Source organism: Heptranchias perlo, chromosome 1, assembly GCF_035084215.1.
Source record: "Heptranchias perlo isolate sHepPer1 chromosome 1, sHepPer1.hap1, whole genome shotgun sequence".
Classification (NCBI taxonomy): domain Eukaryota; kingdom Metazoa; phylum Chordata; class Chondrichthyes; order Hexanchiformes; family Hexanchidae; genus Heptranchias; species Heptranchias perlo.
Window position 1 is genome coordinate 93,002,474 of NC_090325.1, and position 27,010 is coordinate 93,029,483.

General features: G+C 42.3%; 1 protein-coding gene across 7 annotated transcripts in view; it reads left to right on the forward strand.

The window, feature by feature from the left end:
• The window catches only part of pds5a (PDS5 cohesin associated factor A), a 215,291-nt gene that overhangs the window by 149,608 nt on the left and 38,673 nt on the right, over positions 1 to 27,010 (forward strand). For all 7 annotated transcript variants that reach the window (XM_067988550.1, XM_067988542.1, XM_067988526.1 and 4 more), the window contains exons 16-23: positions 3,175 to 3,314; positions 4,555 to 4,670; positions 6,320 to 6,425; positions 6,824 to 6,984; positions 11,144 to 11,267; positions 11,858 to 12,016; positions 13,571 to 13,639; positions 13,919 to 14,055. In XM_067988550.1, the coding sequence (XP_067844651.1) occupies positions 3,175 to 3,314; positions 4,555 to 4,670; positions 6,320 to 6,425; positions 6,824 to 6,984; positions 11,144 to 11,267; positions 11,858 to 12,016; positions 13,571 to 13,639; positions 13,919 to 14,055 (1,012 nt within the window). The remainder of the gene's footprint in view (positions 1 to 3,174; positions 3,315 to 4,554; positions 4,671 to 6,319; positions 6,426 to 6,823; positions 6,985 to 11,143; positions 11,268 to 11,857; positions 12,017 to 13,570; positions 13,640 to 13,918; positions 14,056 to 27,010) is intronic.

Sequence of the window (27,010 nt, forward strand, 5' to 3'; positions counted from 1 at the left end):
ATTAGAACTCTGGGGACTTCATAAATATAAATCAAAATAACAGATTCAACATCAACAAAAGAGACACAAAATAATGAAGAACCCAAGGTAGCATTGTGGCCAACAATGCACTGTGCTACGGAGTAGTAGGATACGTCTGCAACTTTGCACACAATCCCGTTCTTGGTCTCTGTTTGCAGCTCCGCCTGGTGGTTTGGCTAGGTTCTTCCTCAAAGGGAAGCAAAGGAAAATTTGATAATGAGTCAGGCCTGGTTGCTTTTGCCTCAATCTTAACAACTTAAGCAAGAGCAAGCGCCTGCTTTTTTGGATGGGGAGCAGTACTTTTTTTGTGACAACACCTAAAGAATGGACCAGAGGCAGGACTTCTCCGTAAGACCACTTATTTTCACATGGAAGTCAATTCAACAGGAAGGAGTAGGGCAGATAGCCTTCAGCCTAGTGCCTTGGTATAATATGCACCTATCACAATTGACTGTCTGAATACTGAATTGACATATTAGTTAAAACAACTAGTCTGTTCCATAGTTCTTGGAGATTGTTTTTTTACAGAATCGCTGGTAAACCCCTTCCCATCTCTCAGTATCAGGAAAGCAGACATATGGGCTTACTCCCTGAGCAGCGTACCATGTTGGCCAGAAGTAATAAGCTGAAGGGCAAATTTCTACAAGCCTGGTACCATTTCCAGCTACGGATCAAGAAATCTTCATGTGCACAACCCAATTCCCTGAAGAAAAGGGCTTGCAAGCTGCACGCTATAGAACACAGTTTGCAGTTCTGAAGTATATCACAGGATTGCATTGTTATCTGTATTGGTAAATTTTGTTGCCTAACAAGTAGGCCATTTTTCCCATACTGTGAAGCACCAACGGTGCCATGCTGTCCATTTGTTAATTTACCATTTGGATGACAAAAGCAGCTGAGTGGACAAAGTCAGTCAGCTTCTCAGCAGAGCCGTTGATTTGTGAATGCAATCCTTGGTCTGAATAAAATACAAACGGCTAACAGGAATATAATTTTGTGCAGCAGGAGATTAGTGGGAACCTTCGTTCTGAGTGAAATTCAACAGAAAATGTTTACGGCCCAAACCTTCACTACAATACAAATCTATCTACCTCTGCTTCTCAATACAACCGATTGTTCCTGTGCCTCGAGCTTTGGCTTTGGTAACCTTGGTGGGAGGCAATCGCATTGAATTTTCAATTTAGTGACATAAAATCATCAAATTCCTGTGTAGGATAAATTATAAGTAGTGAATGGACCCTCTATTTCAGCAAGCTACATCTCCTCAGATGATTTTTATGATGTTGAAAAGAACATCGCGGTTCCTTTCCCAATTTTTAAACCTGAGTGTTAGCTCCACTCACTGCCTTACCTGCCATTTAAAAAAAACACATTTGGGGCACTGTTATATCTGTTTTCTGGGAGCTGCACCTTGTAGAAACTATCTGTTATCCATAGAACTGAAATTCTGTTTCTACAGAACCACCAAAAGTGTCACACAAACTTTTGTAATGCTCACTTCCAGAAAATACAAGGTGTTGTAATTCAGCTTGGCTTTGGCACCAGCAAAAATATGCCTGATAGCTATCTATCAACACTACTTGAAGTTGCAGGCCTGTCATTTAAATGACTGCCTAATGGGGTCATGCTCACAGGTGGCCTTAGATAATGCAAGGCTTCCCTGAGATAGCTGTCCTTATGAACCTAGAAAAATCTGAATTCCAAGATTTTGCTTTGGTAGGAATCAGATTGCAGGTATCACTGCGCTGCTTTTCATCATGTATGAGAGGTTTCTCGATATTAATTAATCTGGTGGTCCAGTCAAAAATGCCACAACAAAATTCTGCTTCACCTTTGAGACCACACAGCAGTCATCTTTTAAGTTCCCATGGTGACACTTCATAAGGCCCCTGGAGTTCATCTCGTGGTCGGGGAATTCTGAATCAGTGAAGGAGACTCTGAGGCTATGTCATCTGTCCACTGCCACCTCATCCTATAATCTGATTGTTCTGTCTTGCTCGAAAACAAATGTGAAAGGCATGTAGATTTTGGATTTTAGAGGTATTTCGCTCCCTTTGAGAGAATACTGGCTGCTCCCCCTGATTACTACTTGGGCAGGGTCAAGAGTCTCTTGATAAACTGCCCTATGAGATGTTGTTCTGGGCACACCTGTTACCAGATTACTCTCTGACTGATCGTGCACTGTAACCATGTTGTACGGAGAGCGCCACTGGCAGGGGTCGTTCCACTGGAACATTTGCTTCCATTTGTGAAACTTCAAAAGAGTGCCTAGGCTGACAGTTTGGCTGAGTACTAACAACTATGTTCGACTCCGAAGCAGGACCTGCAGTTTCACAAAGCTTTAACCTCTGCCGTAGACCATAGTCAGATACAGTCCTCTCTCTCCTAGAGAGACTATTTTAGCAGAGTTACCCATGGTATGTGGAGGATAATAACTGAAAAAGAAAGGTAGATTCTCCTCCTTTAGGTCTAGTAATCACTCTTCTAGCAGTTAGCTGCTACATATCACATTTCCCACCCACTTTCCCTCTGGACCTTGGGTCTGGAGACCATGTTCAAGTTCTTCAATTATTTATTTGTTGATGGTGTTACATGCCTGTTTTGTTCTCATTTTTATTCTAGAAATATTGACATTTGTTAAGTAGTGAGAAACATATGTTATTGTGGTTAACCTTGCTACAGACTTCTTTACTACAATCTGCTTTTACAACAAATGCAAAAAAAACCTTACAAATAAGCCCCTCCTGCTTAGGTGAAATGTGGCCTTGTGGTCACATTGCTTAACCTTTTGCTACTTTGCCACCTCTGGCTGAAAAAAAATGAAGATGCCAACATGAGGGCAACACCATTTTAGGTTGTGGGCAGGGGAGCTCATGGGTTTCATTTGAAAAGTTCTTTAAAGGACAGGGATCCCTGTGATTTCTCAGTTTAGTTTCCCTGGTAAGTAGAAGATAACTTAATTGGAAGAACAAAGTTGACTCGCTTAAAGGTAAGTAACCTACCTCTTCAAAATTTATGGGTGCAGAAAGTAGTGTGACAAATTAAATTGGATTTTGGAAATGTTCAATAATAAATTAAAATAAAAATCCTGACTGTTATAAGCGAGCATTGATTACTATATATAATTTTAAAATCTGTTATGTCTGCGAGCAGAAAATTTGCCTGACCCAGGAAAAGCACAAGATTTCATGAAGAAGTTTAACCAGGTCCTGGGTGATGATGAGAGGCTACGGGCTCAGTTGGAGCTGCTGATTAGCCCAGCATGTTCATGTAAACAAGCAGAAGTCTGTGTGGTAAGGGAAAAATTATTACTGTATGTGGCTTTGATCTGCATTAAAATAACCTGATCATATTATTTTATTATTAATGATAAGACATTGTCTTAAGGGGAAGCTAGATAAATAAGTAAGTACATGAGGGAGAAAGGAATAGAAGGATATGTTGATAGTGAGGTGAAGTAAGATGGTAGGAGGCTCTCGTGGAGCATAAATACAGGCATCGACCTGTTGGGTCGAATGGCCCATTTCTGTGATGTAAATACTGTGTAATAATATGTATTCCCTCACCACACCACCTTGGTTTCCTTGTGCCATATTTGATCTGCCCAAAACTGTTGAACTTTTGACACCAGATTTGGTACATTTATCAGCAGTTTGGATTTATTGCTGTTAACGGAATGTAAAGCTCAGTGTAATTTTTGTTTCAAATTTAGCACCTCTTCAACCCTACTCACCATTTTATTTCCAAACCCTGGCAATTCAGCAAGCGTGTTGATGGAAATGCTCAAATACCTCTGGCTACTACATTCACACTAGGGAATATCCATCCTTCGTATCTCAGAAAAAAATCAGGTGCCACCGATCTTGAAGAAAGTAAACCTTCACATAAAACAATGGTTAGGCATGCTTCAAAGTTCCTTTAAGGAAAATCTAATTTTTGAAAGCTGCTTATTTCTTTATTGGACACAAACATATTAAACACATAAACTGACTCATGGAAACTAACAGCTAACTTCAATTTTGTGCACAACAGTGGATAAACGTACAGTCTAATCGATGGGTTTTGCTTCTTAAAATTCCCCCCCCCCCCCCCCCCCTCCCAGTTTAACCTTTCTCATTCTGGTATTCTCCAGGCTTGCCTTGTACTGGTATGATTAGTTCAGTCCTGTCTACCAACTGATTTAATCAGTTCTGATAGATTCTGGTTCAGCCATCCAAATGACCTGAATGATTGAAAGTGACAACCTCCAACCCCAGTGAAAAAAGTTGATTTTTCTTGTGAAATGCTGTCAATTTAAAACACTTCAGGTGGCATGTATGGTTATTTCTATAATAACCCATGTTCTTACACTCGTGGGACAGTGCATTGATAATCCACTGTTTGGAGTCAAACTACTTACCAGCTTATCTCTGTAAAATGAGCAATTTGTGAATAACCATTAATGACTCATTCCTGAACCAATTATTATTTGCATTATTGCGGTTGTAACATTTGAATGTGGGTTAAACAATACATGTTTCCTGTTTTAACTAGAGAGAAGTTACACGTAAACTAGCAAATCCCAAGCAGCCCACTAATCCCTTTCTGGAAATGGTGAAATTCCTACTGGAAAGGATTGCACCAGTGCACATTGATTCGGAAGCTATAAGGTTTGCTTTACAAAACTTTTGGAGTTATTTTAGTAAAATCGTATCTTGCAAAGTTTGTTAATGATGAATGTGAGAATGGAACATTTGTTTTCTGTGCATGAATTTAATAACTTGCTCTTCAAATAGGATTTTTGTCCCTTTTGTCCATCAAAATAAATAACTTATAATTTAAATAATACTAGGAATTGAATTATTTTGATCAGAAATTGATTATTTGGTAAATTATGTATAGTTTTGCCCCGGTGAAGATGAGGAATGTGTACTATACCTTTTTAAACACTTCTGGGACAGTATCACTGAATTTATTCTTGTCTATCAGCATAAGGTGTAGCTGCACTTCTTTTACTCTTTCTGAACAATTTGTTGCATGTCTTTCTCATTGCTACATTATGCTAGTCTCTTGTCCCTTGATGCTTATCTGCTATATTTTTAAGAGCTCATGATAGTAATGCAGTCAAGGGGAGCTTGTTGGTCTATACAAACAAAACACACATTGCTGGATTTAAATAAATTGTACAAAATATAAACTGAAGTAAATTATTTTAGAAACTAAATTCTGACTGCAACCTCTTAATTCCAGAAACTAGATGAAATATTTCTATGAAAGAATGGTTTAAGTGCTGAGGAGATAGATTGAGACCTCATTTAATTAATATATTTCCCCCTCCCACTCAGAGAATAGCAATAATTAAAAATTCATGGCTCACTACACTCATTGTATAATTGTGCTTTTATCAAGATTAAACTGATTTAATATATATTGTTTAAGGGTTCCATTTCTACTACAACTGTAGTGACAGTGCAAAACCATTTTGCTGCACACTGGTATTACAATTACAGTATAAATGCAGCATTGAATCCAAAGTCAGGGCCTGACCTAACACTGGAGTGAAGTGGAGTGAGGCTCCTTGACGCAACTGTGTTTCCAAGTTTCTGATTTTCTCATCACTTATACAATGGTTTGAAGCCTTCAGTGTGGTGGAAAGATCTATGCAGGGCACTTAACGCTGTGCCATCTCCTTGATGTCCTAGACTTCCAATGCCATGCACCAGGCTTACTCCTTACTAATGTTTAATCCTTATGTGTGGGGCTTTGGCAAACAAACGCACCTACTTTGAGGCTGACCACTCCTTACAGGATACTTAGTGTCAGATTGATGTAGGCTGGGGCTCTCCCTCCCTGCAACTGATATTTAAGAAAGAGGACATATTTCTGGGAAAACCTAACTGCAAGAAAACTGGACACAGACTTATCAGCTATTGCCTGAAGTCCACAAATTGAAGTTTGGAGCAGTTACCTTCATTCAACAGGATTTCAGAAGTATCAGATTTCCCACCAGTCTGCCCAATACAACATGATAGGATGGGATTCTGGATCAGCTTCTCTAACACCCTGCAAATCAGTCACTGACACTAACAACAACTTGCATTTATATAGCGCCTTCAACACAAAAAAATCTTCCAAGGCAGTTCGCAGGTGGAAGGAAAACATGAAAACTGCATTTTAAATTGAGCTCTCTATAACTTGCACAGTTCAAAGAAAAAATGTGAATTTTTATTCACACATATTGGTGGGAGGATAGCAATTAATTTGTTTTCATTCAAATGGCCGTAACTGTTAAGCTACAAATGTTTTGTGCATTTTGCAGCTCTTTAGTGAAACTAATGAACAAATCCATAGAAGGAACTGCAGATGATGAAGAGGAAGGTGTGACACCCGATTCAGCAATTAGGGCAGGCTTGGAGCTGCTTAAGGTATTCATCTCTCAGACTTTTTGAAAGTAAAGCTCTTGACTTCAAACCGGTTTAAATTTAGAGTTTTCAGTCGCAACGCCTTTGCATTTATGTAGGACCTCCCAGAAGCATGAAGACCCTGTAATTGTAAATGTAATTTGTGTTTGCTGTTATATTACACAAACTTCAGACTAGCCTAGTTTCTCTTTATAGCCTGGTTCCATTGTTGTTTCCTGAAACTTTCAATATTATGCAGCTATAATGAATCGTCTTCTAGGTTTTGTTTAACATCAGAGTCCCTGTTGAACAAAAATTTATTTGAAAATTGTGGTTTATTTAAAAGTAGAGTATATTATGCTAAAGAAGAAAAAGATAATTGAAAAAACTTCCAATATATTTTCCCAATTACTGTCCTGCAGGTTTTATCATTCACGCACCCCACCTCCTTCCACTCTTCAGCGACGTATGAATCGCTCTTGCAATGTCTAAAGATGGAGGATGATAAAGTAGCCGAAGCTGCTATTCAAATCTTCAGAAACACTGGACACAGAATAGAGACAGACCTTCTACAGATTCGTTCGTAAGTCCATATTTGGAAGAAAACTTTCTTGTACAAGAGAAAATGTGCAAAAGTTGCAAAATTATGTGTATTCTGAGTAGTCAAATAGTATTTATTGCAGCTGTAAAAGATTTATATACATACACTAGAAGATGTCCAGTGGCATTGCTCTTGAAAAGTCATAGGGTATGCTGTCTGTCTTACCTGTCTGTTGTTTTTATGTTGTGTGGATGGACCGCTTCTCTCTTCGTTTTGTATCTATGTCATATTGTTTTCGGACGCTCCTTTTTTGTGTTTTGTCTGTCTTTTATTTGGTTTTCCTGTTTCTCTTTTCTTTTGTAAGTGGGAGGTATGGTCAGTGGCTGGGGAAGTGATTCATATATGGGGGGATGGAGAGTGAGGGGAAGGATCTGGAGAGGATGTATGGCAGCAGCAAAAGGCCATGTGAAACAGATGGTTCTCTAGCCACCTTGTCCCAGGTTGCACCTCCAGTCACACAGCTTGTCTCATCCCCTCCACTTTGTTCTGTCACCTCCCATCCCATCCCACACACCCACCCTTCTTGACCGTATGTGCTAATGTCTCCATTATATGTTGTCATATACTGTATCCTCATTGCATCCTGTAACTCCGTCTTATCTTGAATGGTACCCTATTTGCTGGTTCTGCTGTTCGTTCCCTGGTGCATCTTGCTGTCTTACTACTGCCAGCTTCCCTTCTCAGCCACTCCTGGGCCTGTTGATGCTCTTTTCCAGTTTACTGACTATTTGCCTTTTAAAGTGCACATAGTACTTTTACAATGTATCTGCCAACTGGTGAGATAATGCCCATGGAACAGAATCCTCTGCAAGTTCTATAATGAGGGAGAAAATTTAGGTTTTTAAAATAAAATTGTAAATTTTTCTTAAGGATTCAGTGACTTACCAAATCACGGCAAAGGATCCAGTAACTTAATCTATCAAATCACACCGAGGATCTCTGTACTAACAGGTTGGGCCGTGAGCAAACGCTACCCGCTCGTGGCCACTGTTCTCCCATATCAGTGTACTCTGCATGCATAGATACGTACATACTTGTGAAACTAAACATAGGGACAACTGGCTGACTACTGGTTCAATATACGAACAATGATGGACAGGAAAAGACCCACTGGTCCATCCAGCCTGTCCCACAAAGCTGTGACATGTCTTGTGCATCACAATATATACACTGCCCACCCCACCCGAAAGCCATGTAATCCCAGGCCAATTGGTGGAAAAAAAATCTGGAAAATTTCTCGTTGACTCTCATAGGCAATCAAAACTAGTCCAGGGGCCCTGATTAATATTATATAGTACCTACCTTTTGTATGAGGTGATCGCGCCCCAGCCAGAAACAAGTCCAGTTCTCACTTGAAGGAATTCAGCATTCATGTCATGAGCTGGCAACCTGTTCCACAGGTCTACTATTCTCTGGGAAAATAAGCACATCCTAACATCTAACCTAGTTCTGCCCTTATACAACGAGAGTTCGTGAACCCTAATCCTCCCTAATCTATTTAATTGAAACAATCTGTCTACACAAACACAATCTATTCCCTTAGTCATCTTTTCAACCTCGATCAAATCACCCCTAAGTCTACACTTCTCAAGTGTGGAGTTCCAGCTCTTTGATCCTATCTTGGTAACTAAGATGCTTTAAACTTGAACTTAAACTTGTGGCCATCCTCTGCACCCTTTCCAAAGCCTGAATATTACCCATCATCTGAGGGGACCAAAACTGGATACAGTATTCTAACTGAGGCCTAACCAAGTTCTTGTACAAGGACAAAATAATATGCTTTGCCTTTCAGTAAATCGTCCTATAAATACACCCTATTCTCTCTAGCTATTGCTTCACCGCATTGGTCATGAACGATTAATGACCTAAGCACTAGAGCACCCAGATCTCTCTCTTCCTCCACTGGCTTCACTAAATTTCCCTGAAGGGGGTACGTACATTCAGCATTCACCCTGCCCACATGCATAACACTGCACTTTTCTAAGTTCAACATCATTAGCCAGTCACAAGCCCAATCCCCAGCGCATCTAGATTTGCCTGTCGTAGTCGAGTAGCCCCGTCTCTCGCACATATATTGGTATCACGTGCAAACTTGCAGATTGTTCCCCCAACACCTACATCTAGATCATTAATAAAAATAGTAAACATCAAGCCTTCACCAGTAGTGGAGTAGGGGCAACAACTCAATCTTATAATTGAGTGTTTAAATATTGTTAACTGTCAGAATTAATGAGGTTAAAAAGGCAGTTTAAGTGAATCACAGTAACTCAGCATCAATTAGGCTCTCCTTATTGCAAGTTGATATTTTGCTCAGTGTCCAAGATTGACAAAAGTCAACAAAGTTAGGTTAGAGGAAACTCCATGAATAGTTGACAAGTTACAAGTTTGAATAAAATATCTATTGGATATATTAAGAATTTAGTTAGTTCCGCTTGCAGCTTTGGCAAAGATTTCAGGAGGTTATCTGACTTTGTCCTTTTGAGTTGGCACAGTAGATTTGTTTTTTTCACCTCCGTCTGGGATACTTGAGTTTGCTGCTGGGTTGTCGCCGTGATGACTGTCATCGTAATCTTTCTTCCTCCTTTTAAGGTCTGTTCTCTCTCAGTATAACTAAACTTGCTCCTGTTCTTGGAAATTTAACTCTTACATACATGTTATATATTGAATCATTTGCCTATTTCTAACAGAGTTCTTAAGATAAGTCTGGACTCCTGTAACCCCTCTCTCATTCCCTGACGACTTCTCTTCCTTCCTCAACTGACTTTTGTGTCAAAAACACCATCTTTTATACTTTCGATTCTCAAGATGAGTTCCTTCCATGCCATTTTTTCATATCCTTAACCAATCGGAGTGATCCTTCTCATAATAGAGATTCTCTTATTTGATGACGATATTTTAGGCGGGCACGTGACGAGCACTTATAATGAGCAAATTCTTAAATACAAGAGAGAAAGCTAGATAGGCCAATTAGCTGCAAAGATGTTTGCCAGGCAGTAAATATTTGTAGTAAAACAAACCAGATATGAATCAGGTCCCCCAGGTCTACTCGTGAAGACTCCTTTTACTTTGTCTGGCTGTGAATCACAAAGGGGAAACAGGGCAAGATTAAGATGGTCACTCAAGGTGGTACTTTTCATGATCAGCCAAGCATAACCCTTTATTCACCATTGACAAGTCTGGGTGAACTTAGTTCCAGACACTAATTGGAACTAGATGCTCATTGTGAAAGATCCTTTTTCCTCACAGTGCTATCTTAGTTCTTAGAATTAACTTTGTTTCCCCAGAGTTCAGCATGAATGCTGAAAACTCCATTTTGAGGACATCTTTGGGCATTTTTAGGCATTTTGCATACACAATCATTATGCTAATTGTCAATCCATTTTATTTCAAGCATGTTCTTGTAATTAGTTATACTGTGTTTGTGTTTGGAAATTTAATGTTGGTGTTCCATTTTTACATCCCAGATTATTGCCTTTCAAATCCATTGGTTAAAACAATCAGATGCAAGTTTAACTGTGGCCTTCTTAACGTCAGCATTGTTTGGCAGTGGCTAGATGTTAATGTTGCAAGATCTCAGGATTGCTTGCATTCCCACTAGAAATAAGAATAAATCCCATCCTTAATAATAATACAGGCAGGACTTGTTGCAAATGGGGCTTTCTCATGGCATGGCTTCCGAAGAACCTCAATATGAAAGCCTGTATCTTTAGAGGAATGGCTTAATTTTCTCTCTTCAGTACTGGGCAATTTTAGTCAACCCTTTTCAGGCTATGCTTGCTTATTTGCAATCTTTGCTCACTTAAGTATCATCTAGTTCATTGAGTCTTCAAAAAGTCTTGTATACAGCAGAGTAGGGAAATAATGGGACCCATATACCAATTGAGAGGAGAAAGTTTTACGGCAAAATAATTTTTGTGATTCTTCTCTGAGGCTGATGGCCCAATCGCTTGTATGTAAAGACTTGTATGTCAAAAATGAGGTAGACTAATCTGAATTTATATAATCTTAATCGTCGCGGAGAGGGAGACTAGTAGTCGAAGCAAAGGAAACTAAAATGTCAAGAAAGCTAGAAATTTGCAGCATAGCTAGATTCGCCATACAAAATGTTATTAATCAATAAACATTGATCATTTTGTTGCAGCACACTCATTCCTATCCTGCATCAGAAAGCAAAGAGAGGTACCCCTCGCCAGGCTAAGCAAGCCGTTCACTGCATTCATGCCATCTTCACAAACAAAGAAGTACAGTTGGCACAGATCTTTGAGGTATTTGAACTAACTTTGGTTTTGTTTTGTGGTGATTTATTCTTTGCTGGTATAGTACATAAATTAATGGTATAATCAGACAAGAGCATTAATACTATGCCAAACATTTCAATGTATATTGTTTGTGGAGCGTTGCACTGAAAGCCCATTCAGGGTGACGGTAATCAAGTCATCAAGACTAAAATACAATTTTTAAATGAATTTTAAAAAAATCTTAGTGTCCATTTTGCCGATATGAGCAGAAATTAGATAGATGTTTTGAAAGATCAAAGTTGGGATTCAAACTCATGTCTTCCACTTACAAGTCTAATGCTCCATCATTCTATAGTTTCTATAAGAAATAGGAAGCTATCTGGCTTAATCTGAATTTGTAAGTTGCTATTTGAAAATGTCTATAGCCTTTCAGTTAATGGAAAGAATTCTAGTTTCAACATAGATCTGAACAGCTCAAACATTGCATAATCTTTGTGGCCTTATTGAGTATTTAAAACTAGAGGCGAGTATAGCATTTTCAATGGGCTGTTGAAGTCCTTAGTTACTGAAATTTATCACTTTGTAAATTCTGTGTATGATCACTTTGTTTTCTTCAGCCACTAAGCAAAAGCCTGAATGCTGACACCCCAGAACAGCTGATAACGCCACTCGTCTCCTTAGGACACATTGCTATGTTGGCACCAGATCAATTCGCCTCTCCAATGAAGTCGGTGGTTGCAAATTTTATTGTCAAAGATTTACTTATGAATGACAGGGTATGTCGAGTTTGTGCATTGCATTTAGTTTCCAAAATAATTTTTATATCGATATTGCTAAAATTCCAATTATTTTTCATGGGTATGATGATCATGGTGGCTTTCTTCATTCTGTTTTTCTACTAAAAGTACTGGCATTTGTATTGTGAAATCTGAGAACCCCAGTTTGTCACCTTAGGTTTAAAATGTTTCATCATATTATTAAGCTCCTTTGTGCTTTCCTCATCGTATGTTGAGTTTCTATAGAAATTGGCTTATTCAGAACCATTGATTTATCCTGTTCATGAATCTGCCAGAAATAATGATCCTGAATTTCCTCCGACTTTCTGCCATTGCACTGTGTTAACTTCATCAGTATTGTGGCAGAAACGGTATTTACATGCGGCAACGTGGTTGCTGCCACACTTCCGATGAAGTGACGGCAGCGCAATGGCAGGAAGTCTGAGGAAATTCAAGGCCAACGTGTTATTCATTTACTGCAGCTTATAAACATTTGCCAGATTTTCATAAACTTGTCTCACCTCAGTCAGTGCAAGTTAAACTGCTCATGATATATTCCAGGGAGTTACTTAGAAATTCAAAAATTAAATCAGTATTCAGTATTATATCAGTAAATCTTATACTTGTTATATCAGAATCTTCACTCGCTGAGTTTTGACCCCAATATAAATTGGAACATTTATAGTTCATTAGTACACAGATGCCTGCCCCACTGCATGTCATGGTAATACTCAATAATCTTCCTGGCATAGCCATAAAAACAATGGGAAGAAATAACCTTACTGATCCATCGGTAGATCAGGATTAAGTGCCAAAATTGATTTGTTAGTATTCTCCCCCCTCCTTTTAGGACAAGGATTACATCTAAACCCACAATCTTTTGAACCAAGAGTTTGTACTACAATATTGAACACACCTGCTATGATCTTCTTTATAAGAATATTTATAGTTTTTAACCCATTGATTTGTAGCAAATGATCAAATCTAGCTGTTCTAATATATTCCATTTGTTTTTGTGTTTTCAAAATTTAAAAATGCTACTTAATATGTTTAACAATCCTGTAGACAAAAAAGCTTCGGAGTCTGTTCTGGGTGTTAGCTGCCCTGGAATGAGATCAGTTATGGGGACGTATTTGGCCGCCTTGCCTCTGAACAAAATCAGTCTGGGATCCTGCTTTAGGTATCTAACCTACACCCTCTGCTGGAAGTGTATGTGTGTAGCTATTGCGTGAGAACGAGATCAGGCCCAACTGCAATGATGGCACTCACTGTCGTGACTAACACATGAAGAATGGCCACTTGGGCAAGATACTGCTCTTGGATCCATACCCCACCATGAGTTACCATCTTTGGGAGAGGAGAAGATTGGTGTGATTGCTAAGGGGCTACTTGTGATTAATGTGATTAGGAAAAGTTGCAGAGTAACATAAGTCTTTTTCAGGGATATAACCCATGATGATTACCATCAGCAGACGAGGAGCGTTATTTATTGAAAATATATTTTTATTCATTTATTCTCATATACAAATAAATGTTAACATCTCATTTCTCTAGTTCCCTGGAGGGAAAAATGGTAAATTGTGGACCCCAAATGAAGAAGTCTCTCCAGAAGTGCTAGCTAAGGTACTGTAAGCTGAGACAGCAATAAATTATAACCGTTATTAACTATTACTAGTTAAAACTATTGGAAAGCCTAATATTAAGATTTGCATGCCTGTGTATTCATGCCTAACTATAAAAAAAATTTAGAAGTTACTATTTTCTACATTTTTGTTTTGACCACATAAAAACAAAAAGGCCTAAAATGTCAACTGATGTTTGAACTACAGTATGTTACAAATGTAGATAGTCAAAAAAAATTCTGTGCATTCGTAATGCAGTAATTTCAACTTTTCTCATTAGGTTCAGGCCATTAAGCTATTGGTACGGTGGTTGTTAGGGATGAAGAACAACCAATCCAAATCCGCCAATTCTACCCTTCGGTTGCTATCAGCCATGCTGGTTAGTGAGGGTGACTTAACTGAACAGAAAAAGATAAGGTAATTTTGCTCAGAATAATTGTTATTCTTCTCTTGTACACAATCATGAACTTTGTAATAATAGAATATAATAGAGGTATATGACACAGTCAACATATGAAACCAGAGAAATGTGAGAAGACTGCAGTACTAAATAAAGGATAATTGGGTTTTTCTTTGTTCAACCTCAGCATACAAATAGTACACTCTCTCAATCCCCTCTGATCATCCATTATACAAACAATGATGGATAGGAAAAGATCCTCTGATACATCCAGCCTGCCCCACACAATTGTGATACATTGCGTATCACTATATATATACTCCCTGCCCCACCCAAAACCATGTGATGATCTGGTTAAAAACCAGATAAAAATCCAGGCCAATTTGTGGGGGGGCGGAAATCTGGGAAATTCCTCTCCAGCCCCTTTGACGACCAAAACTAGACCTGTAGATATTCTGGCCATGAATTCTATGCATTACCTACCTTTTTGTAAGAGGTCATCTCCGCCCTAGCCAGAAACGGGTCTAGCTGTTGCTTGAAGGAATTCAGCGAATCGACATCCCCTGCAGGGGCCAGCAGCCTCTTCGAGAGGTCCACTATTCTCTGGGAAAAGAACCACCTCCTGACATCTGGAGAATAGTGCTCCAGAATTAGCCGCGCCTCTAACCAAGCTGTTCCAGTACAGCTACAACACTGACATCTACCCTACAAAATGGAAAATTGCTCGGGTATGTCCTGTCCACAAAAAGCAGGACAAATCCAATCCGGCCAATTACTGCCCCATCAGTCTACTCTCAATCATTAGCAAAGTGATGGAAGGTGTTGATAGTGCTATCAAGCATCACTTACTCACCAATAACCTGCTCATGTCATGTCAAACATGGGCAAGGAAACCTGCTGATTACCACTTACTGCCCTCCCTCAGCTGATGAATCAGTCCTCCTCCATGTTGAGCATCACTTGGAGGAAGCACTGAGGGTAGCAAGGGCACAGAATGTACTCTGGGTGGGGGACTTCATTGTCAATCACCAAGAGTGGTTCGGTAGCAGCGCTACCGACCGAGCTGGCAGAGTGGGCCTGCGGCAGGTGGTGAGCGAACCAACACGAGGGAGAAACCTACTTGACCTCGTCCTCACCAATCTACCTGTCGCAGATGCATCTGTCCATGACAGTATTGGTAGGGTGACCACACAGTCTTTGTGGAGACAAAGTCCCGTCTTCACACTGAGGAAACCACCAATTGTGTTGCGTGGCACTACCACCATGCTCAATGGGATAGATTCAGAACAGATCTAGCAGCTCAAAACTGGGCATCCATGAGGCGCTGTGGGCCATCAGCAGCAGAATTGGATTCCAGCACAATCTGTAACCTCATGGCCCACCATATTCCTCACTCTACCATTACCAACAAGCCAGGGGATCAATCCTGATTCAATGAGGAGTGTAGAAGAGCATGCCAGGAGCAGCACCAGGTGTACCTAAAAATGAGGTGCCAACCTGGTGAAGCTACAACACAGGACTACATGCATGCTAAACAGCAGAAGCAACATGCTATAGACTGAGCTAAGCGATTCCACAACCAACTGATCAGATCAAAGCTCTGCAGTCCTGCCATATCCAGTCGTGAATGGTGTTGGACAATTAAACAACTAACGGGAGGAGGAGACTCCGTGTATACCCCCATCCTCAATGAAGGCAGAGTCCAGCACGTGAGTGCAAAAGACAAGGCTGAAGCGTTTGCAACCATCTTCAGCCAGAAGTGCCGAGTGGATGATCCGTCTCGGCCTCCTCCCGATATCCCGACCAACACAGAAGCCAGTCTTCAGCCAATTCGATTCACTCCACGTGATATCAAGAAATGGCTGAATGCACTGGATACAGCAATGGCTATGAGCCCCGACAACATCCCGGCTGTAGTGCTGAAGACTTGTGCTCCAGAACTAGCCGCGCCTCTAGCCAAACTGTTCCAGTACGGATACAACACTGGCATCTACCCGACAATGTGGAAAATTGCCCAGGTATGTCCTGTCTGCAAAAAGCAGGACAAGTCCAATCAGGGCAATTACGGTCCCATCAGCCTACTCTCAATCATCAGCAAAGTGATGGAAGGTGTCGTCGACAGTGCTATCAAGCGGCACTTACTCACCAATCACCTGCTCACCGATGCTCAGTTTGGGTTCCGCCAGGACCACTCGGCTCCAGACCTCATTACAGCCTTGGTCCAAACATGGACAAAAGAGCTGAATTCCAGAGGAGAGGAGAGAGTGACTGCCCTTGTCATCAAGGCAGCATTTGACCGAGTGTGGCACCAAGGAGCCCTAGTAAAAGTGAAGTCAAGGGGAAAACTGTCCAGTGGCTGGAGTCATACTTAGCACAAAGGAAATTGGTAGTGGTTGTTGGAGGTCAATCATCTCAGCCCCAAGACATTGCTGCAGGAGTTCCTCAGAGCAGTGTCCAAGGCCCAACCATCTTCAGCTCCTTCATCAATGACCTTCCCTCCATCATAAGGTCAGAAATGGGGATGTTCGCTGATGATTGCAGTATTCAATTCCATTCGCAACCCCTCAGATAATGAAGCAGTCTGTGCTCGCATACAGCAAGACATGGCCAACATCCAGGCATGGGCTGATAAGTGGCAAGTGCCAGGCAATTACCACCTCCAACAAGATTGAATTTTTTGAGGGGGTGACTAGGCGTGTGGATGAGGGTAACGCAGTGGATGTGGTATACATGGATTTCAGTAAGGCCTTCGATAAAGTCCCCCACAGGAGACTGGTCAAGAAGGTACGAGCCCATGGAATCCAGGGTGCCTTGGCACTTTGGATACAAAACTGGCTTAGTGGCAGAAGGCAGAGGGTGATAGTCGAAGGTTGTTTTTGTGACTGGAAGCCTGTGGCCAGTGGGGTACCACAGGGATCGGTGCTGGGTCCCTTGCTGTTTGTGGTCTACATTAATGACTTGGATATGAATGTAAAAAGTATGATCAGTAAGTTCGCTGATGATACAAAGATTGGTAGGGTGGTAAATAGCGAGGAGGATAGCCTCAATCTGCAGGACGATATAAATGGGTTGGTCAGATGGGCGGAACAGTGGCAAATGGAATTTAACCCGGAAAAGTGCGAGGTAATGCACTTTGGAGGGACTAACAAGGCAAGGGAATACACAATGAATGGGAGGACCCTAGGCAAGACAGAGGGTCAGAGGGATCTTGGTGTGCAAGTTCACAGATCCCTGAAGGCGGCGGAACAGGTAGATAAGGTAGTAAAGAAGGCATATGGGATACTTGCCTTTATTAGCCGAGGCATAGAATATAAGAGCAAGGAGGTTATGATGGAGCTGTATAAAACACTGGTTAGGCCACAGCTGGAGTACTGTGTGCAGTTCTGGTCGCCACACTACAGGAAGGATGTGATCGCTTTGGAGAGGGTGCAGAGGAGATTCACCAGGATGTTACCAGGGCTGGAGCGCTTCAGCTATGAAGAGAGACTGGGAAGATTGGGTTTGTTTTCCTTGGAGCAGAGGAGGCTGAGGGGGGACATGATTGAGGTGTACAAAATTATGAGGGGCACAGATAGGATGGATACTCAGGAGCTTTTTCCCTTCGTTGAGGGTTCTATAACAAGGGGACATAGATTCAAGGTAAAAGGCGGGAGGTTTAGAGGGGATTTGAAAAAGAACTTTTTCACCCAGAGGGTGGTTGGAGTCTGGAACTCACTGTCTGAAAGGGTTGTGGAGGCAGGAACCCTCACAACATTCAAGAAGCATTTGGATGAGCACTTGAAATGCCATAGCATACAAGGCTACGGACCAAATGCTGGAATATGGGATTAGAGTAGACAGGGCTGATGGCCGGCGTGGACACGATGGGCCGAAGGGCCTCTATCCGTGCTGTATAACTCTATGACTCTAAGAGAGAGTCTAACCATGTCCCCTTGACATTCAACTGCATTACCATCGCCGAATTTCCCACTGTCAACATCCTGGAAGCCACCATTGACCAGAAACTGAACTGGACCAGCCACATAAATACTGTGGCTACAAGAGCAGATCAAAGGCTGGGTATTCTGCGGCAAGTGACTCACCTCCTGACTCCCCAAAGCCTTTCCACCATCTACAAGGCACAAGTCAGGAGTGTGATGGAATACTCTCCACTTGCCTGGATGAGTGCAGCTCCAACAACATTCAAGAAGCTCAACACCATCCAGGACAAAGCAGCCTGCTTGATTGGCACCCCATCCACCACCCTAAACATTCACTCCCTTCACCACCAGCGCACCGTGGCTGCAGTGTGTACCATCTGCAGGATGCGCTGCAGCAACTCGCCAAGGCTTCTTCGACAGCACCCCCAAACCCGTGACCTCTACCACCTGGAAGGACAAGGGCAGCAGGCACATGGGAACAACACCACCTGCACATTCCCCTCCAAGTCACACACCATGCAGACTTGGAAATATATCGCCATTCCTTCATCATCGCTGGGTCAGAATCCTGGAACTCCCTACTTAACAGCACTGTGGGAGAACCTTCATCACACGGACTGCAGCGGTTCAAGAAGGCAGCTCGCCACCACCTTCTCAAGGGGAATTAAGGATGGGCAGTAAATGCTGGCCTTGCCAGTGATGCCCACATCCCATGAACAAATTTTTTTTATAAAAGGGGAAAAACTCTCCAGTGGGGCTGAAGTCATACCTAGCACAAAGGAAGATGGTAGTGGTTGTTGGAGGCCAATCATCTCAGCCCCTGGACATCACCGCAGGAGTTCCTCAGGGCTGTGTCCTGGACCCAACCATCTTCAGCTGCTTCACCAACAACCTTCCCTCCATCAGGTCAGAAGTGGGGATGTTCGCTGATGATTGGACAGTATTCAGTTCCATTTGCAATCCCTCAGATAATGAAGCAGTCCGTGCCTGCTTACAGCAAGACCTGGTCAGCACCCAGGCTTGGAATGATAAGTGGCAAATAATATTCGTGCCAGACAAGTGCCAGGCAATGACCATCTCCAACAAGAGAGAGTCTAAATACCTCCCTTGACATTCAACGACATTACCATCGCCAAATCCCCCACCATCAACATTCTGGGGGTCACCATTGATCGGAAACTAAACTGGACCAGCCACATAAATATTGTGGCTGCAAGAGCAGGTCAGAGGCTGGGTATTCTGCGGCGAGTGACTCACCTCCTGACTCCCCAAAGCCTTTCCACCATCTACAAGGTACAAATCAGGAATGTGATGGAATACTCTCCACTTGCCTGGATGAGTGTAGCTCCAACAACACTCAAGGATCTTGTCACCATCCAGGACAAAGCAGCCTGCTTGATTGGCACCCCATCCACCACCTTAAGCATTCACTCCCTCCACCACCGGCGCACAGTGGATGCAGTGTTTACCAGCTACAAGATGCGCTGCAGCAACTCGCCAAGGCTTCTTCGACAGCACCTCCCAAACCTGCGACCTCAACTACCAAGAATGACCAGAGCAGCAGACGCATGGGAACACCAGGATGGGCGGAACAGTGGCAAATGGAATTTAACCCGGAAAAGTGCGAGGTGATGCACTTTGGAGGGACTAACAAGGCAAGGGAATACACAATGAATGGGAGGACCCTAGGCAAGACAGAGGGTCAGAGGGATCTTGGTGTGCAAGTTCACAGATCCCTGAAGGCTGCGGAACAGGTAGATAAGGTGGTAAAGAAGGCATATGGGATACTTGCCTTTATTAGCCGAGGCATAGAATATAAGAGCAAGGAGGTTATGATGGAGCTGTATAAAACACTGGTTAGGCCACAGCTGGAGTACTGTGTGCAGTTCTGGTCGCCACACTACAGGAAGGATGTGATCGCTTTGGAGAGGGTGCAGAGGAGATTCACCAGGATGTTACCAGGGCTGGAGCGCTTCAGCTATGAAGAGAGACTGGGAAGATTGGGTTTGTTTTCCTTGGAGCAGAGGAGGCTGAGGGGGGACATGATTGAGGTGTACAAAATTATGAGGGGCACAGATAGGATGGATACTCAGGAGCTTTTTCCCTTCGTTGAGGGTTCTATAACAAGGGGACATAGATTCAAGGTAAAAGGCGGGAGGTTTAGAGGGGATTTGAGAAAGAACTTTTTCACCTAGAGGGTGGTTGGAGTCTGGAACTCACTGTCTGAAAGGGTTGTGGAGGCAAGAACCCTCACAACATTCAAGAAGCATTTGGATGAGCACTTGAAATGCCATAGCATACAAGGCTACGGACCAAATGCTGGAATATGGGATTAGAGTAGACAGGGCTGATGGCCGGCGCGGACACGATGGGCCGAAGGGCCTCTATCCGTGCTGTATAACTCTATGACCACCACCTGCACATTCCCCTCCAAGTCACACACCATCCTGACTTGGAAATATATCGCCGTTCCTTCATCGTCACTGTGTCAAAATCCTGGAACTCCCTACCTTACAGCACTGTGGGAGAACCTTCACCACACGGACTACAGCAGTTCAAGAAGACGGCTCACCACCACCTTATCGAGGACATTTAGGAATGGGTAGTAAATGCAGGCCTTGCCAGCGATGCCCACATCCCATGAATGAATAAAAAAAAATGTAACCTAGATCTGGCCTTATACAACTTAAAATTGTGTCACGCTGGCCCTCCCTAACCTATTGGAACAAACTGTCAACTTGAAAACAATCTATTCCCTTCATCATCTAATAAACCTCGATCAGATCACCCCTTAGTCTGCGCTTCTCTAAAATGTAGAGTCCCAGCTCTTTTAGCCTATCCTGATACCTAAGATGCTCCAAGCTGGATATTAGTCAAGTGGCCCTACTCTGCACCCTTTCCAAAGCCTCAATATCACCCAACATGTGAGGAGACCAAAACTGGACACAGTGTTCCAACTGAGGCCTGACCAAGGTCTTGTACATGGACAAAATAGTATACTTTTTCTTATCAGTTGTGCTATAAATGCACCCCAACACCCTATTCGCTCTAGCTTTCACTTGACGGCATTGCTCATGAACCTTTAGAGATCTATGCACTAGAACTCCCAGGTCATTCCCGCGCAGCTTTCGGAGGAGCAGGCCATCTGACTGCGCATGTTGCTTTTCCATTTCCCCTGAAATAAGGTGAGCTCCGTTAGTATCGCGTTATTTTAAGAGCAAATTCTAGTCCAATATTTCCCCCTTACCCCATGAGTCCTTCGTGACCTGTCTTTGACCATCCTTCAATGACTCTTCACGTAACCAAAAAAGTTTTCCGCATTACTTCCACAATTGTTCACAATCCTCTTTTCCATTATCCTTTTAGCTGACCTAATATCAGTCTTTGTTATCTTTAGCTGTTCTTTGTACTTAACTCTGTTTAGTTGAGTATTGGATGCCTTTAGATTGTAGAAACATTTTTGATTACACCTTATTTGTCTTTGTACATGACCAGTCAGCCACCTTGGCTTTCTCTTAGCACATTCCCATCATTTGACTTTGGTACATACTTGTCTGGTACATAATTGTCTTGCACGTTTTTTATCTTGTCCTTAAAAACTTTCCATTTGTATTCTACAGCGGTCTCATCACCACCCTGTAGGGTTAGTCAATTAACCCAAATTATCTGCCATTTTAGCAAAGTTTGCCCTTCTGAAATGTGGTACGATTTGCAGATTTTCAGTATCTGGTTCTGCCAGTCAATTGAAACCGCATAATGTTGTGGTCACTATTGCCAGTGTTCCACCACGTGGAGGCCTGATACGAGGTCAGGCTCACTACTAAACACTAGGATCTAATGTAATATCATCCCTGGTAACTTCATTGACATGTTTGAGTCAGGAAACAGTCATGTCTATTTTCAACAAATTTTTCAGCTACACTTCCCACCACAATGAAGGGTAAACCATTATGCCACTGAATCCCAGGAAAATTTAAGTCACCCCTCAAACAAAGATGGCACACTTTTGAGATCTGTTTCCATAGTAACTCACCATGTTCAGGTGTCTGACCTGGGAGTCTATAACAATTACCAATAATTAGCCCCTGCCCATGAGCTTGAACCCAAATAGACTCAGCTGTACCTAATGAAGCAATATCAAGTCTCTCTCTCAAGCTGTTGGTTCCTCACTGATACAAATAGCAACCCCATCTCCTATTTGAACTACTTTGTCCTTTCTGTCCCATCACTTTCATTTAGCCATGTCTCAGAAATGCACAATTTTTGCTAGACAGCTTATGATTGCAGTTCTAACAATATGTTTCTAACACTCCTTGCATTTACATAGAAACAATTTAAAGGTCTCAATTTAAGGTACCTTCTTAGAGTTATTTATTCTTTTATGTCCCTACCGGGTTTAACTGCATGTTTAGAATCTATGCAATGATCAAGATCAGTAAAGCTACCGTTAAGCATAACTTTAAGCATATTAAGCATGCTGATCGAATTTACATGCTTCCTAAAAGCGAGCTCAACACCCTCTGCCAGCCTTTGTGCTCCCAGGAAATTTAGACTGAGGCCGTCCCTCCTAAACAACTTACCCTGTCCAGTGTATACGTCCCAGTTGTCCACGAAGTGGAGCTTTTTTTTTTACAAAGATCCCCAAAGCTAGGTGTTGAATCCTATGATTCAGCTGTTCCTCTCCAGCGATCTGGACATGACTGGTAATAGTCTGGATACTACTACCTTACTCCAGAGGTCAGCAGTGAGGTCCTTATAGGAATTCTACAAAACAAATGGATTTCTATCCATTATATCGTTTGAAGCAATATGTAAATCTACTATAGTACCTTGGCACTTGCCTTTCATGAGGTCATCCACACACTCCCGGAGATCAGCCACCTTGGCCACCGGAAGACAAAGACTGCTTTTGACAGAGCCATACCTCTACGTACTTTGTGTGCCTGTTGACAGAGTCCCCTATGAGGATTGCACGCTGCTTCTCTCTGTTCCTTGGCTGTACCCCCGAAATCCTCTTGATCTTTGTAGCCTTTCGCTTACCTTTTCCAGAAAGCTTATATGAACATTGAGATTGCTCGGTGTCACTGGTGCTGCACTCACTGCCTGTTGTATCCTCCAAATCAAGAAGCGGGGTAAATCTATTTGGAGCAACAAAAGAATCCAGAGTAGTGAAGGATCCAGATACTGAAAATGGAATTATATAAAAGGATTTATTCTAGGATTGAAATTCTGTTTTTTCTATCATCAGGCACATTTCTGTTTATATATGTCAGAAGAAAAGTTACTGTGTTTGTTTAAATAACTTGTGGTCCTTTTGTCAAGTTGCTTGTCTGATTTTCATTTTTTGCATGGTTATTAGTGTTAACTTCCAGCATCAGATTGTGGCTTATTTGTTTTTTTGTGTGGAGTTCTTCAGTTGAGAACTGCATCAATTAATGGTGTGCTTTTGATTAAATTCTCTGTTTAAATTGCTGCTGGTATTGATTGATGCCAGCACTTAGGCTCAAGATGTGCCAGAGATCCTTCTAAGGAACAGATGCTCACAATTGATGCATGTATTGCTTGCCAGCATGCCACAGCTTTCTGAATTGCATGGTTTGCTTCAGACTCTCCAGAGTTGTTGTGAACACTTCAAAGTACTAAATGAAGACAAGGACAGCATCACTCTGCACCAGTGTAGCCTTAGAGGTCAAGTTACTCTGTGGGTCACAACATAGAAAGTGAAATGTGGAATGTTGAAGCTAATCCAGGATGTTGTCTTTTTCTAAAGCACTGATTGATTCATGCTCAGGAATTAGCGTTTGCACGGTCTCTTCTAGCGCATACCTCAAATCTTTGAACTTGGAGTGCAAACTAATCTCTGTTTTCCTGTAAGTGATGCATCATCCTGGGTTACTCCATTTCATTGCAAAGCCAAACATTAATTGAATTTTAGATGCTTTTTCTTCATCCCTCCCGTTCACCCAGACATTAGCTTCTGTTGGTACAGATACTAAAAATAATGGAATGGTTCAAGTTTCTTTCTAAGAGACTTAGAAGTAGGATTCCACTCCTGAGAGTCTGCCTGACCTCTCTGAAACATAGGAACAGGAGTAGGCCGTTCAGCCCTCGAATGTGTTCCATCATTCAATTGGATCATGGCTGATCTGTACCTTAACTCATTTGCCCACCTTTGTTCCATATCCTTTGATATCCTTACCTAACAAAAATCTATCGATCTTGGTCTTTAAAGTTTAAATATGGGGATAGGGCGGGGGAATGGGACCAGCTGGATTGCTCTTGCAGAGAGTTGGCATGGTCTCAGTGGGCCGAATGGCTTCCTTCGAGCTGTAACCATTCTATGATTCTAAGTTTCAATCTACCCAGCATCCACAGGCTTTTGGGAGAGTGAGTTCTAGGTTTCCATTGTCTTTCTGTGAAAAAGTGCTTCCTGGTTTCACTACTAAAAGGTCTAGCTCTAATTTTAAAATTACGTCCTCTTGTTCTGGATTCCCCACCATAGGAGATAGTTTCTCTGTATCTGCCCTATTCAATCCCTTAATCATTTTAAATGATCATCCCTCAACATTCTAAACTCCAGGGAATACAAGCTAAGTTTATGCAACCTGTACGCATAACTTAACCCTTTAAACCCTGGGATCATTCTGCTGAATCTGCACTTTACCTCTTCCAAAGCCAATATATTTTTCCTGAGGATCAGGGCCCACAACTGAGTGCAGTATTCCAGATGGGGTCTAACCGAGGCTCTGTACAACTGAAGCATCACATCCTCACTTTTGAATTCCAATGCCTTTGAGGTAACATTCCCATCAGCCTTATTGATTACTTTTTGTACCTGTGCTCTAGCTTTTAGTGATTTGTGTACATGGACACCAAAATCCCTTTGTTCCTCCACATTTAAACGGAGATGAAAGAATGGCAACATATGTCCAAGTCAGGATGGGTGAAACTTGCTGCTTTTGTCTTTCTTGGTAGTATTGTGGGGCTGGGAGTAAGCTTGGCGAGTTGCTGCAGTGCTTTCTTTCAATAGTACGTATAGCAGGATTTTTTTTAAAAGAATTGTTCTTGGAATGTTGGCATCACTGGCAAGGCAGTATTGCCCAGCTCTACTTACCCTGAGGGCATTGAGTCAACCACGCAGTGTTAGACTGGAGTCCCATGTAAAGATGGCAGGTTCCCTTCCCTGAAGGGCATTAATGAAGCAGCTGCTTTCATAGTAATTTTTTCTTGTGCCAACATACTAATTATCTAATTTCTCACATTCAGTTTCATAATTTGCCATGGTTGGATCTAGATTGCTAGGCCAGTACTATAACCACTAGGTGTTGAGCTTCTTGAGTGCTGTTGAAGCTGGACCCATCCAGGCAAGTAGTGAGCATTCCAACTCACTCCTGACTTGAACTTGTCGGTGGTGGAGAGGCTTTGAGGGATCAACAGTTGAGCCACTTATGACAGAGTACCCTGCTTTTGCCCTGCTCTTGTAGCCACATTGTTGATATGGCTGATCCAGTTAGCCTTTAGTCATTGGTGATCACCAGGACTCTGTTAGTGGTGCCGTTGAACGTCAGGGGAGGTTGTTGGGCATTTTCTTGTTGGAGATCGTCATTACCTGCCACTTATGTGACGCAAATATTATCTGCCTCATCGGCCCAATGTTGTCCAGATCCTGCTGTAAGCTGGCCTGGGCTTCTTCGTTATCAGTGAGGAGCCCCACTCCTGACCGTATGGTGGAGAAAAGGTCACTAATGACGCAGCTGAAGATGGTTGGGCTAAATACAGTTTCCTGAGGAAGACCTGCTGTGATGCACTGAGGCTGCAATGATTGGCTTCCTACATCCATGACTATCTTCCTTTTGTATTGGGTATGACTCCAGCCACCAGGGAGTTTCCTCTTTGACCCCCATTGAAATTATTTTTCCTAGGGTTCCTTGGTGTCATACTCATTTGAATGCTACCTTAATGCCTCGGGCAGCTACTCTGGCCTCTCTTCTGGGTTCAGCTCATGTCCGTGTCTGGATCAAGGCTCTGCAGTTGAGTAGTTCTGGTTGAACCTGAGTTAAGCATCAGTGACCAGGTTATTGGTGAGTAGGTGTTGCTTGAAGGCTTTGTTGTTGACTTCTTAAATTATTTAGCTGTTGATTGAGGAGGTTGATAAGCCGATAATTGACCGGCTTAGATTTTCCTACCTTTTGTAGATAGGATATACGTGGGCAATATTTCACACTGTTGGGTAGATGCGAGTCTCATGTGGATTGAAATAGCTTGGCTGCTGCACAGGTCTTCAGGCCGACAGCCAGAATGTTGTCAGGGAACATAGCTTTTGCTGTGTCCAGTTTACAAACACTTCAGCCATGTCTTCTTGCACTCAAGTGCTGTGCTTTACCATGGTTGAAGATAAGGATATTCACGGAGCTTCCTCCTGCCATAATTGTCCACTACCACTCTTAGCTGGATGTGGTAGAACTGCAGAGCTTTGCTGTGGTCTATTAGTTGTGTAACTACTAGTTCTGTCTGTAGTCTGCTGCTTTTGATGTTTAGCTTGCAGATAACTCTTACAATTTCACTAGGCTGGTATCTCATTCTGAGGTAAGCCTGATGCTGCTCCCAGCACGTCCTTTTACACACTACATTGAACCAGGATTGATCTCCCGATTTGATGTTGATGGAGGAATGAGGACGTCTTGGGCCATGAAGTTACAGATTGTGGTGATATACAATTCTCCTACTGATGGCCCACAGCGCTTCATGGATTCCCAGTTTTGGGCTGCTAAATTTGGCCGTAGTCTGTCCCACTTAGCATGGTAGTAGTGCCATACTGTCCTCATAGTGAAGATGAGACTTTGTCTCCACAAGAACTATGTGGTGGTCGCTCCTGCCAATTTTGTCATGACAGGTAGATTCATAAGAACAAGGTCTTATTCCCTTGTATTGATTCCATCACCTAGTGGAGGCCCAGTCTGACAGCAACTGTCTTTCAGGACTCAGCCAGTTAGGTCATATACATAGAGTCATAGAGTTATACAGCACGGATAGAGGCCCTTCGGCCCATCGT